The sequence below is a fragment of the Panulirus ornatus genome, chromosome 44 (assembly GCF_036320965.1).
Source record: "Panulirus ornatus isolate Po-2019 chromosome 44, ASM3632096v1, whole genome shotgun sequence".
Taxonomy (NCBI): Eukaryota; Metazoa; Arthropoda; class Malacostraca; order Decapoda; family Palinuridae; genus Panulirus; species Panulirus ornatus.
In genome coordinates this window covers 15,696,218-15,710,497 of record NC_092267.1, presented here as the reverse complement: position 1 = coordinate 15,710,497, position 14,280 = coordinate 15,696,218, and the positions used below count along the sequence as shown (strand labels likewise).

The 14,280-nt window shown below is 39.2% G+C and overlaps 1 protein-coding gene across 3 annotated transcripts in view; it reads right to left on the bottom strand.

Annotated features, from left to right (window-relative positions):
• Positions 1-4,627: 4,627 nt before the first annotated feature.
• Positions 4,628-14,280, bottom strand: part of LOC139762779 (ubiquitin domain-containing protein 1) — a 37,031-nt gene continuing 27,378 nt past the window's right edge. For 2 of the 3 annotated variants that reach the window (XM_071687921.1, XM_071687922.1), the window contains exon 5: positions 4,628-8,375. In XM_071687921.1, coding sequence (XP_071544022.1) covers positions 8,223-8,375 — 153 coding nt within the window. In that variant the 3' untranslated portion in view covers positions 4,628-8,222. The remainder of the gene's footprint in view (positions 8,376-14,280) is intronic. The other variant, XM_071687923.1, reaches the window with a different exon arrangement.

Below are 14,280 nucleotides of genomic sequence, written 5' to 3'. Positions count from 1 at the left end.
GATATCTAAAACACTTCACTTCCTCCAGTTTTTCTCCATTCAAACTCACCTCCCAATTGACTTGACCCTCAACCCTACTGTACCTAATAACCTTGCTCTTATTCACATTTACTCTTAACTTTCTTCTTTCACACACTTTACCAAACTCAGTCACCAGCTTCTGCAGTTTCTCACATGAATCAGCCACCAGCGCTGTATCATCAGCGAACAACAACTGACTCACTTCCCAAGCTCTCTCATCCCCAACAGACTTCATACTTGCCCCTCTTTCCAAAACTCTTGCATTCACCTCCCTAACAACCCCATCCATAAACAAATTAAACAACCATGGAGACATCACACACCCCTGCCGCAAACCTACATTCACTGAGAACCAATCACTTTCCTCTCTTCCTACACGTACACATGCCTTACATCCTCGATAAAAACTTTTCACTGCTTCTAACAACTTTCCTCCCACACCATATATTCTTAATACCTTCCACAGAGCATCTCTATCAACTCTATCATATGCCTTCTCCAGATCCATAAATGCTACATACAAATCCATTTGCTTTTCTAAGTATTTCTCACATACATTCTTCAAAGCAAACACCTGATCCACACATCCTCTACCACTTCTGAAACCACACTGCTCTTCCCCAATCTGATGCTCTGTACATGCCTTCACCCTCTCAATCAATACCCTCCCATATAATTTACCAGGAATACTCAACAAACTTATACCTCTGTAATTTGAGCACTCACTCTTATCCCCTTTGCCTTTGTACAATGGCACTATGCACGCATTCCGCCAATCCTCAGGCACCTCACCGTGAGTCATACATACATTAAATAACCTTACCAACCAGTCAACAATACAGTCACCCCCTTTTTTAATAAATTCCACTGCAATACCATCCAAACCTGCTGCCTTGCCGGCACATATATGCCCATATATGCACATATACATATATTTGTACATGCACATACTCAGTTTTATACATATATACACATTGTACATATTCATACTTGCTTGCCTTCATCCATTCCCGGAGCTATCCTGCCCCACAGGAAACAGTATCGCTACCCCCTGCTTCAGCGAGGTAGTGCCACGAAAACAGACAAAAAAGGCCACACTTGTTCACACTCAGTCTCTAGCTGTCATGTGTAATGCACTAAAACCACAGCTCCCTATCCATTTCCAGGCCCCACATACCTTTCCATGGTTTATCCTGGTATACTACATCGTTCCAATCCACTCTATTCCTTGCACGCCTCTCACCCTCCTGTATGTTCAAGCCCTGATTGCTCAAAATCTTTTTCACCCCATCCTTCCATTTCCAACTTGGTCTCCTGCTTCTCCTTGTTCCCTCCACCTCTGACACATATATCCTCTTTTTCAATCTTTCCTCACTCATTCTCTCCACCTGTCCAAACCATTTCTACACACCCTCTTCTGCTCTCTCAACCACACTCATTTTATTTCCATACATCTCTTTCATTACTTAATCAAACCACCTCACACCACATATTGTCCTCAAACATTTCATTTCCAACACATCCACCCTCCTCTGTATAACCCTATCTATAGACCATGCCTTGCAACCATATAATATTGTTGGAACTACTATTCCTTCGAACATGCCCTTTTTGCTCTCCAAGATAATGTTCTCTCCTTCCACACGTTCTTCATTGCTCCCAAAACCTTTGCCCCCTCCCTAACCCTGACTCACTTCTTCTTCCATGGTTCCATTCACTTCTAAGTCCACTCCCAGTTATCTAAAACACTCCCCTTCCCCCAATTTTTCTCCATTCAAACTTACATCCCAATCAACTTGTCCCTCAACCCTACTGTACCTAATAACCTTGCTCTTATTCACATTTACTCTCCTTTTACACACTCTCCCAAACTCAGTCATCAACTTCTGCAGTTTCTCACCAGAATAAGTCACCAGAGCAGTACCATCAGTGAACAACAACTGACTCACTTCTCAGACCCTCTCATCTCCAACAGACTGTATACTTGTCCCTCTCTCCAAAACTCTTGCATTCACCTCTGTACATGCTTTCACCCTCTCAATCAATACCCTCTCATATAATTTCCTAGGAATACTCAACAAACTTATGCCTCTATAGTTTGAACACTAACCTGTATCCCCTGTGCCTTTGTAGAGTGGCACTATGCACGCGTTCTTGTATCTCCTTTCTTGTATCATCCAAATGCCTCTCTTTTCTCTTTCACTAACAACTTTACTTCTTCATCCCACCACTCACTACCCTTTCTAATATGTATATGGAAGTGGGGGAAATGGAAATCCTCCCCTTCAGTTTTTACTTATCCAAAAGAAACAACAGAGAAGGGGGGCAGGTGAGTTTTTTTCTCTAAGGCTCAATCCTCTGTTCTTGATGCTACCTTGCTAATGCAGGAAATGGGGAATATGTATGGAAAAAAAAAATATATCAAATCAGCAAAACTGAAGGTTAGCAAAATTGAACAAGAGTAGAACTAGCTAATGCAAAATACCTTTTAACTGATGAAATTTACATCCTAAATACGTTGGATGGGCCTAATGATGATCATGAGCTCATAGTTTTCAATCTTATTATACGAAAAATCGAAATCTGCTTTGCCTTTCCTTTATCTTATTTTTTTTTTCTTTTTGCTTTGTCGCTGTCTCCCGCGTTTGCGAGGTAGCGCAAGGAAACAGACGAAAGAAATGGCCCAACCCACCCCCATAAACATGTATATACATACGTCCACACACGCAAATATACATACCTACACAGCTTTCCATGGTTTACCCCAGACGCTTCACATGCCCTGATTCAATCCAATGACAGCACGTCAACCCCGGTATACCACATCAATCCAATTCACTTTATTCCTTGCCCTCCTTTCACCCTCCTGCATGTTCAGGCCCCGATCACACAAAATCTTTTTCACTCCATCTTTCCACCTCCAATTTGGTCTCCCACTTCTCCTCGTTCCCTCCACCTCCGACACATATATCCTCTTGGTCAATCTTTCCTCACTCATTCTCTCCATGTGCCCAAACCATTTCAAAACACCCTCTTCTGCTCTCTCAACCATGCTCTTTTTATTTCCACACATTTCTCTTACCCTTACGTTACTTACTCGATCAAACCACCTCACACCACACATTGTCCTCAAACATCTCATTTCCAGCACATCCATCCTCCTGCACACAACTCTATCCATAGCCCACGCCTCGCAACCATACAACATTGTTGGAACCACTATTCCTTCAAACATACCCATTTTTGCTTTCCGAGATAATGTTCTCGACTTCCACACGTTCTTCAAGGCTCCCAAGATTTTCGCCCCCTCCCACACCCTATGATCCACTTCCGCTTCCATGGTTCCATCCGCTGCCAGATCCACTCCCAGATATCTAAAACACTTTACTTCCTCCAGTTTTTCTCCATTCAAACTTACCTCCCAATGGACTTGACCCTCACTCCTCCTGTACCTAATTACCTTGCTCTTATTCACATTTACTCTTAACTTTCTTCTTTCACACACTTTACCAAACTCAGTCACCAGCTTCTGCAGTTTCTCACATGAATCAGCCACCAGCGCTGTATCATCAGCGAACAACAACTGACTCACTTCCCAAGCTCTCTCATCCCCAACAGACTTCATACTTGCCCCTCTTTCCAAAACTCTTGCATTCACCTCCCTAACAACCCCATCCATAAACAAATTAAACAACCATGGAGACATCACACACCCCTGCCGCAAACCTACATTCACTGAGAACCAATCACTTTCCTCTCTTCCTACACGTACACATGCCTTAAATCCTCGATAAAAACTTTTCACTGCTTCTAACAACTTGCCTCCCACACCATATATTCTTAATACCTTCCACAGAGCATCTCTATCAACTCTATCATATGCCTTCTCCAGATCCATAAATGCTACATACAAATCCATTTGCTTTTCTAAGTATTTCTCACATACATTCTTCAAAGCAAACACCTGATCCACACATCCTCTACCACTTCTGAAACCACACTGCTCTTCCCCAATCTGATGCTCTGTACATGCCTTCACCCTCTCAATCAATACCCTCCCATATAATTTACCAGGAATACTCAACAAACTTATACCTCTGTAATTTGAGCACTCACTCTTATCCCCTTTGCCTTTGTACAATGGCACTATCTTATATACGATTATGTATTCAAACATTTAAAGTTTATTGACTCCTAAAATCATTTTGACCCCCTGTCGAAACTTAGCATTTATCAACCACCTGCAAAGTTCTACTGATCTCTGGGGGTCTATCACAACCATTTCCGGAACCACTATTAAGCATCATGAGTGTGGAGAAATGGTTACTATGTTTGGTTGTTTAAGTCCAATCAAAGGCCATCCCTTGCTTGTTTATAGTATCTCTAATAAATGTCAAACATGATATCGAATCTGCCTTCTTGCAGAAGGCACAGAGGAAAGAGTCATACCTTCAAGAACTAGAGAAAAAATTTGCTCATGAAAAATATTATCTAAAAATTGAACCGACAAAAAAAAATACAAGTAAAACTAAAGTGCTGATTGAATAATATCATGGTTAACATTAGTGGAAAAGAAAGGTCCGATAAAGGTTTTAGAAGAAAAAAGTTTCTTCTTTCTTATGACTTAAGAGCCACTTAGGGAGCTATGATTTATTTCCAAAAATGAGTATTCAATACACCTAACAGATATGTCTCAAACAAGGGAAACTTTTTCAAGTTTCTCACTTATCAACCCTAAACATTTGTGTAAATAACAGATTAATTCTAGAGTTAATCATAAAGCAAAATTAGCCCATTTACTGAATGACTTCAACATAATTTCCATTGTCTTTTAATATAAATCATACTTTCCAAAATCCTTCAAAAAAATTCATGTAAGCAAAATATATGAATTTAAAATTTTATCCTTTCCATAATCTACAAGAATATTTTCTCCTAATCTACACTATGATTATATAATCACAAATGTGCATGGGAGTCTTGCCTATAAATATATATATTCCCTGACAGAATTAGAGGCCCTTAACCAACTCTGATGAGACAATCTTCCTCCACTAGCACCACGAGGGTCAGTCTTTCGTTTGACTAAGTAAAATAATGTTTATTCCTAGTACACCTGACACACAATAAATATAACAAAATGATTTTGAGCTATTCTACTTAAAAAAATTGCTAATAGCACTAAGGGGGAAAAAAAGGAATTAGTAACACAAGCAACTCTGATTATCTCCAAAAAATGAATATCCTTACTAATAAGCAATCACTCACTAAAACATCATCATCCTTAGGTTACCTAGTCTGTCTCATCAGGTTATCAGCTACACATCATATGTTTTTAAATCAAATTGATTTCAGACATTTTACCATATCATGTTCTACATTTTATGGTTCACTGTTTACAAGGTGAAGATTTATAATGTTTATGAATTACAAACAACTCTGCTCCATAATAAATTCCGTGACGCTTTAGAGATAAGACAATACATGACTAGTAAAGCAGCTCACTTGACACCAAACCAAAAGTTGCTGGATAAAGATTTTGTAAAAACATAAGAGCTAGACACAATTCTAAATAAAGAATGCAGAAATAGTTTCCAAGCCAATTCCCAAACTTTATCAATGCCATGTTCCTCAAATCACAAGACCTAAACCTTTCACATAATCTAGGTAATATTACAAATAAGCGACTGAGGCTCTCACTATTCGCAGTGGAAAGGTCCTAAAACATAACTCTAAATATTGACCCAACCAGCCTGATACACGCTATACCAATGATCATGAAAAAATACATATGCTTCAGGTAAAACTATAACTTGAAATACATGCAACAAAGAAGTCAAGTCACTTTTGTATCGCCCAACAATTCTGTTTTACAGACCACTTAAACTGAATAACTTACATATGCTACAGGTAAAAAATCATAACCTAAAGTACAAGCAGCAAAGAAAAATCACATCCATTTTGTATTTCTCACTAGTTCTGTTTTACAGCCTGCTTTAACTCAAACAAATTCAGAACAACTCTAAATTTGTTCTCAAACCAATGAGAAAGGTTTCTGTCACAATTATGTTTACTGCTTATAAACACCTCTTTAAAGTTAAATGGACATGCTAACTAAGAACATTAAAGCTTACCACAAAATCTGGAGAAAAAAAAATATATCCTGAGTTACTTCCATTTTTCAAACAAATTTCAACTCTAGTGCTAACCACAAGCCTAAAGTAAATCTATCATCTTTTTTTTATGAAATGTGTATCTCTAATCATTTCATTTGCATAGTTCCAAAAATGTGTGAGACAATATTCCAAATATAAAACAAAAAATGCAAAGAGCTTAGAATCAGTTAAGACATCCTACAGCAGTTCATTATCATGTACGATCACAAACACTATTCTGTCCCTTTCTGATTCTGAAACTGGTGTAATACAGGTTTAAGTAACAGTATACAGAGTAAAAAGAAATGCAAGTGGAGGGCTAGACACAAGATTCTAAGGTAACTAGTATGTTCACATCTTAGATAAAACAAAAACTTAAGTTCCTACTGCAATTCACAATAAAAATGAATGAATGCACATCCTATCTCCATTTCTGCAGATAAAAATGATATAGTCCATCAGGTGCTGATACTGGCAACATGACCTTTCCAACAAAATCATAACGAACAACCCAAATTTACTTCCACCAAATAGAATTAATTTATCATGATGATGAATGTTTGTAAAATTGGCTTCAGTGATACAACATGAAAGGCACATATACAGACTAACAATTCTTTTATTTTACCACAATTTGTTAATGCTAAAAATACATACCAGCATCAACATCATTACAAGACTCAACTATAATTCATGATTCATAGTAAACAACTAGCACTAACATGTCATCTTTTATTTTCAGTCCTTTGCCAGTAATCATTCCATTATTCTACCAGGTATCAGTCAAATCACTAAATAACTTTTATTCTTCTTTCATTATCTTCACATGAGAAATATATACATATAAAGGCTACTAAACTTTTGGGTGACTTTTGGTTAATCACAAAAGCACTACCATGGGGTAGTAATTGTCCTGTCTCCCAATAATGGCCCTCTTCAGCTAAATTCACATTCTAGTATAAGCAAGTGCCTTATTACACATTTTCCAATTCTTCGTTGTTCTTTGAAGACAACTCTCATTTTGTTTTCTCACTTTTTTCTTTTAACTTTCTAAAGCTTCTTCTGCATCTTAATTTCTACTTTCCTCCATTGTCAAGCATAATGGTTGAGACACCCTTTACTTCATCAAACATTCATATTTCTTAGTCCCACAAAGTGCCAACTGCTTCATTCATATGATACTAAAAGATTTCTCTAATGAACATTTCTAGAGCTGCAGGTGAGCCCCCTACACCTTATGGTGGGGAAACGGTAAGTGATCAACATGATTGTGAAAGCGTGTACGTAATAATGATTGATTGAAACTGAATGTACTGTGAACAGATGCAATATTTCATATAAACAGATGCATGAGAAATTCAGTGGGACTTTCAATCATACCTGTAATTCTTTTTACTCAGAAACCTCTTGGAAAGACATGATCATGCCTTTAAATCTTAAAACTATTTGCACTGACTGCAGTGACCCTTCTTTCTGGACAGCTGCCATAATTCTATTGTTTGTCTATTGAATTCCTGAATAAGAAGTTCAATAACAGTCTTACTAAATTTCTTTTTTTTGAAGTAATGACAATTCATGTGGTAGTTTCATTTTAGAAATCCCTACCAACTACAGCACAACTACAGCAATGACTTAAGAGTACTGCACAACAGTGCATGTCAAAAGTTCCTTACAAAGTAAGTACTGTCCACTGAAATTTAGATGAATGTCTCAGACTGAAATTCAATTACCGAGGCATAATGTCAAACAGTTAATGTGTAAGTTAAATACTAGATCAAACCTAGACTTAGAAATTATGTCAATAGATGAATCATTGGCTTAACACCAGTCGTAAGTTTGTGCTCAGCATGAAGTCACATCAAATGGATCAAGTGCAACTATCACATTACTGACTATAGTAAAAAAGTTACACATACAGTAACACACCCTTCAAAAATCATACCATAAAAACAAATGGGATTCATTAATTTCCACATTCACCCACTGAATATGACACATCAATTATCACATATAACAACAGCTCCTAACATTATACTCTTCAAGTCCTCAACTATCAATGGTAGTTATGAAGTCCTCTGTGATAATGGCTTGGACTATGAAGCTATGCTGGATGTTGCACTCACACACAAGCAGACGATCACCAAGAAGTTTTCCACTGTAGAACCAACGTTGCCGACTACCATTCAGGTCCTCTTGCATCTGTAAGAAGTTTTAGAGTAGCAATGGTTTTACAAAATCACCATGACAAAATTTTTTACAAGGAACCCTCTTTCTGTGTTGTGACACGATGTAAAAACTATTTCTATTAAATATTTTTTACAGTTTACATCAGAAATAATGCTAATAGTACCTACAAACCTCACGGGAAGATCAACCAACCACTGTACCTCTGTTAACCACAAAGCAATGACTAGAAGGTTATTGTACATGAGCCTACTAACTGCCCCTTACGCCTAAGAGACAAACTGTTCTGAAAGTTAACCACATGCCTGGAGAACACTGGAAAAATTAAGTACATTAGATGGGAGGTATGTACAAAGAAAAATACTGCTTTTCAACAGATGGTTTTGGCAAATTACCCTACACCTTGAATTTGACAGGTTATTTCACATAAGAGATAACAGGAGCTACTCATCTTTTTAGTAAAAGAGACCCATTATCCTAATAAGGAAGTCTCTATTTTCCTTACACTGTCCAGCACACTAAAGAAACATTCCCTAAACTAAAAGATCCAGGAACACAATATGACTAACTTCTTACTTTATGACTCACACTACACTTTACCACCAGATTCATATGCAATACATCCTCCTAGATGTCCTCAGGCAAATACTTTGGCAGTCTGCATATACCAAATGAAGAAACACACTTTTGCAGCCTGAATGTATCAAACCCAGAAACAGTTTTTGTTCATGACTACTTTCTGTTTCCTGGCACGTATGAATCAAAATAATCAAGAGACATGCCTCACTATGTGAGGCTCACAGGACAAAAATGGATAAAGAGAAAGATTGAGGACTATCGTATTCATGATATGAACCACATATCACCCAACAACCCCAATGTAATCAATCAGGTTCAGCATTCAGCACTAAATTTTGAATCTGACCAATGGCTCTCAATCTTAATCTATGCAAACATCTCATCGTTTTCAAGAAAATCTTTGCCCTCAGAATATCAAAAAATAAAAGGGTCATGAGTATATTTCAGTTCTTTCAGCTGATACACAGCATGACACATTCTCTTTCCTCAAAAAACAACTAAAGTTAGCAGAGTGAATGAACTGAAAGAGAAATGAGACTCACAGTTAGAAGGGAGTCTGGTGAAAAATGGGGAGGTAATCACTCACTGATTACCAGGAAATTATTCTATCTTTTTTGAACACGTTTCTACATTATGAAACAAGATAGTGAATTTCTAAAAAGAAAGATCATCTTCTAAGTATATGAAGAACGAAGCAGGGAACATGGACCACCTGGCAAAGACGAGACACCTTAGCTACAGCACAGGTAGATACAACTTTAACCCTTAAACTGCTACCATTATCATCTACAGATCCTTAGAGGGCTTCTTCCTTTGTCACTATCTGTCTATCTATCTATAACTGATGCTAGTTCCCTCTGGGAACTCCCTCAAGGGGGTTGCCACAGCAAATGAGTCTCCATAATTGGTGAACCCCAGTGCAGCTTCTTAGTCTTTAGTGCCTCGCCCTTGTTAACAGGCCACTGACAGAGGGTAACTCTAGCACAGTGATTTCATAGGTTCCTACTTATAGTTCCTATTGATTACTTCAACTTAATGTGTCTAATGTTCAAACCTACTACTTCTACATAATACTCCTGCCTCATGTTCCTACATACTACTTTTATCTATTTCATATTCATTATACTTTGTCGCTGTCTCCCACGTTAGCGTGGTAGCGGAAGGAAACACACGAAAGAATGGCCCAACCCACCCACATACACATGTATATACATACACCTCCACACATGCACATATACATACCTATACATTTCAACATATACATATACATACACATACACAGACATACATATATACTCATGTACATAATTCATACTTGCTGCCTTTATTCATTCCCATCACCACCTTGCCACACATGAAATGACACCCCCTTCCCCCCCTGCACGCGCATGAAGTAGCGTTAGGAAAAGACAACAAAGGCTACATTCGCTCACACTCAGTCTCTTGTTGTCATGTATAATGCACTGAAACCACAGCTCTAACAATTCTGCCAAAAGGTAGGGCTAGTGCAAACTGCTTCAGAAACTAATTTCCTATGTAATATATATACATATATATACAGATGCTCCCTGACTTATGACTGTCTGTACACACGACTGGGAAAAAACAAATATAAAAATATTTGTAAATATAAATATTATGCTTGGTCATAAATACGGCAGTGCTAATGGCTGTGTGTGTACGACAGTGAATGTCAGATGTCCCAGCATTGTGTACATCACAGAATCTCTCTAAGTTCTTGCTCTCAGTTAACATTCAATAATCGCACATTATTCAAGTGAATCTAATGATTTTCTTTGTGCTAGATTAAACTATTTTCGTATTAGACCCCCAAAAAATGAGCAAAGAAAAATCCCATCATATGTTGATAGATCTAGCAAAAAGCTGAGGAAGACGCTCAATCTGGAATTGAAAATAAAGGTAATCACCTAACATGAAGGTTATTAGGTTCAGTAGGGTTGAGGGACAAGTTAAGTGGAATGCAAGTTTGAATGGAGAAAAATTGAAGGTAGCGAAGTGTATTAGACATCTGAGAGTGGACTTAGCAGTGGATGCAACTATGGAAGCAGAAGTGAGTCACAAGGTGGGGAGGGGGCGAAGGTTCTGGTAGTGATGAAGAATGTGTGGAGAGAGAGAACATTGCCTCGGAGAGCAAAAATGGGTATGTTTGAAGGAATAGTAGTTCCAACAATGTTATATGGTTGTGAGGCGTGGGCTATAGATAGGGTTCTGCGGAGGAGGGTGGATGTGTTGGAAATGAGATGTTTGAGAACAATATGTGGTGTGAGGCGGTTTGATTGAGTAAGTAATGAAAGGGTAAGAGAGATGTGTGGTAATAAAAAGAGCGTGGTTGAGAGAGCAGAAGAGGGTGTATTGAAATGGTTTGGTCACATGGAGAGAATAAGTGAGGAAAGATTGACAAAGAGGATATATGTGTCAGAGGTGGAGGGAACAAGGGAAAGTGGGAGACCAAATTGGAGGTGGAAGGATTTAGTGAAAAAGATTTTGAGAGATCATGGCCTGAAGATGCAGGAGGGTGAAAGGCATGCAAGGAATAGAATGAATTGGAGCAATGTGGTACACTGGGGTCGACGTGTTGTCAATGGATTGAACCAAGGCATGAGAAGCATCTGGGGTAAACCATGAAAAGTTTTGTATGGCCTGGATGTGGAAAGAGAGCTGTGGTTTCAGTGCATTATACATGACAGCTAGAGACTGAATGTGAATGAATGTGGCCTTTGTTGTCTTTTCCTAGCGCTACCTTGTGCACGTGCAGGGGGAGGGGGGGTGTCATTTCATGTGTGGCAGGGTGGCGACGGGAATGAATAAAGGCAGCAAGTATGAACTATGTATGTGTGTATATGTGTATATGTCTGTGTATGTATTTTTTTTTTTTTTTGCCGCTGTCTCCCGCATTTGCAAGGTAGCGCAAGGAAACAGATGAAAGAAATGGCCCAACCCACCCCCATACACATGTATATACATAAGTCCACACACGCAAATATACATACCTACACAGCTTTTCATGCTTTACCCCAGACACTTCACATGCCCCGATTCAATCCACTGACAGCACGTCAACCCCGGTATACCAAATCAATCCAATTCACTCTATTCCTTGCCCTCCTTTCACCCTCCTGCATGTTGATGCCCCGATCACACAAAATCTTTTTCACTCCATCTTTCCACCTCCAATTTGGTCTCCCACTTCTCCTCGTTCCCTCCACCTCCGACACATATATCCTCTTGGTCAATCTTTCCTCACTCATTCTCTCCATGTGCCCAAACCATTTCAAAACATCCTCTTCTGCTCTCTCAACCACGCTCTTTTTATTTCCACACATCTCTCTTACCCTTACGTTACTTACTCGATCAAACCACCTCACACCACACATTGTCCTCAAACATCTCATTTCCAGCACATCCATCCTCCTGCGCACAACTCTATCCATAGCCCACGCCTCGCAACCATATAACCATTGTTGGAACCACTATTCCTTCAAACATACCCATTTTTGCTTTCCGAGATAATGTTCTCGACTTCCACATATTCTTCAAGGCCCCCAGGATTTTCGCCCCCTTCCCCACCCTATGATCCACTTCCGCTTCCATGGTTCCATCTGCTGCCAGATCCACTCCCAGATATCTAAAACATTTTACTTCCTCCAGTTTTTCTCCATTCAAACTTAGCTCCCAGTTGACTTGACCTTCAACCCTACTGTACCTAATTACCTTGCTCTTATTCACATTTACTCTTAACTTTCTTCTTTCACACACTTTACCAAACTCAGTCACCAGCTTCTGCAGTTTCTCACATGAATCAGCCACCAGCGCTGTATCATCAGCGAACAACAACTGACTCACTTCCCAGACTCTCTCATCCCCAACAGACTTCATACTTGCCCCTCTTTCCAAAACTCTTGCATTCACCTCCCTAACAACCCCATCCATAAACAAATCAAACAACCATGGAGACATTACACACCCCTGCCGCAAACCTACATTCACTGAGAACCAATCACTTTCCTCTCTTCCTACACGTACACATGCCTTACATCCTCGATAAAAACTTTTCACTGCTTCTAACAACTTGCCTCCCACACCATATATTCTTAATACCTTCCAAAAAGCATCTCTATCAACTCTATCATATGCCTTCTCCAGATCCATAAATGCTACATACAAATCCATTTGCTTTTCTAAGTATTTCTCACATACATTTTTCAAAGCAAACACCTGATCCACACATCCTCTACCACTTCTGAAACCACACTGCTCTTCCTCAATCTGATGCTCTGTACATGCCTTCACCCTCTCAATCAATACCCTCCCATATAATTTACCAGGAATACTCAACAAACTCATACCTCTGTAATTTGAGCACTCACTCTTATCCCCTTTGCCTTTGTACAATGGCACTATGCACGCATTCCGCCAATCCTCAGGCACCTCACCATGAGTCATACATACATTAAATAACCTTACCAACCAGTCAATAATACAGTCACCCCCTTTTTTAATAAACTCCACTGCAATGCCATCCAAACCTGCTGCCTTGCCGGCTTTCATCTTCCGCAAAGCTTTTACTACCTCTTCTCTGTTTACCAAATCATTTTCCCTAACCCTCTCACTTTGCACACCACCTCGACCAAAACACCCTATATCTGCCACTCTATCAGCAAACACATTCAACAAACCTTCAAAATACTCACTCCATCTCCTTCTCACATCACCACTACTTGTTATCACCTCCCCATCTGCGCCCTTCACTGAAGTTCCCATTTGCTTCCTTGTCTTACGCACTTTATTTACCTCCTTCCAGAACATCTTTTTATCCTCCCTAAAATTTAATGATACTCTCTCACCCCAACTCTCATTTGCCCTCTTTTTCACCTCTTGCACCTTTCTCTTTCTTTTATACATCTCCCACTCAATTGCATTTTTTCCCTGCAAAAATCGTCCAAATGCCTCTCTCTTCTCTTTCACTAATAATCTTACTTCTTCATCCCACCACTCACTACCCTTTCTAATCAACCCACCTCCCACTCTTCTTATGCCACAAGCATCTTTTGCGCAATCCATCACTGATTCCCTAAATACATCCCATTCCTCCCCCACTCCCCTTACTTCCATTGTTCTCACCTTTTTCCATTCTGTACTCAGTCTCTCCTGGTACTTCCTCACACAAGTCTCCTTCCCAAGCTCACTTACTCTCACCACCCTCTTCACCCCAACATTCACTCTTCTTTTCTGAAAACCCATACAAATCTTCACCTTAGCCTCCACAAGATAATGATCAGACATCCCTCCAGTTGCACCTCTCAGCACATTAACATCCAAA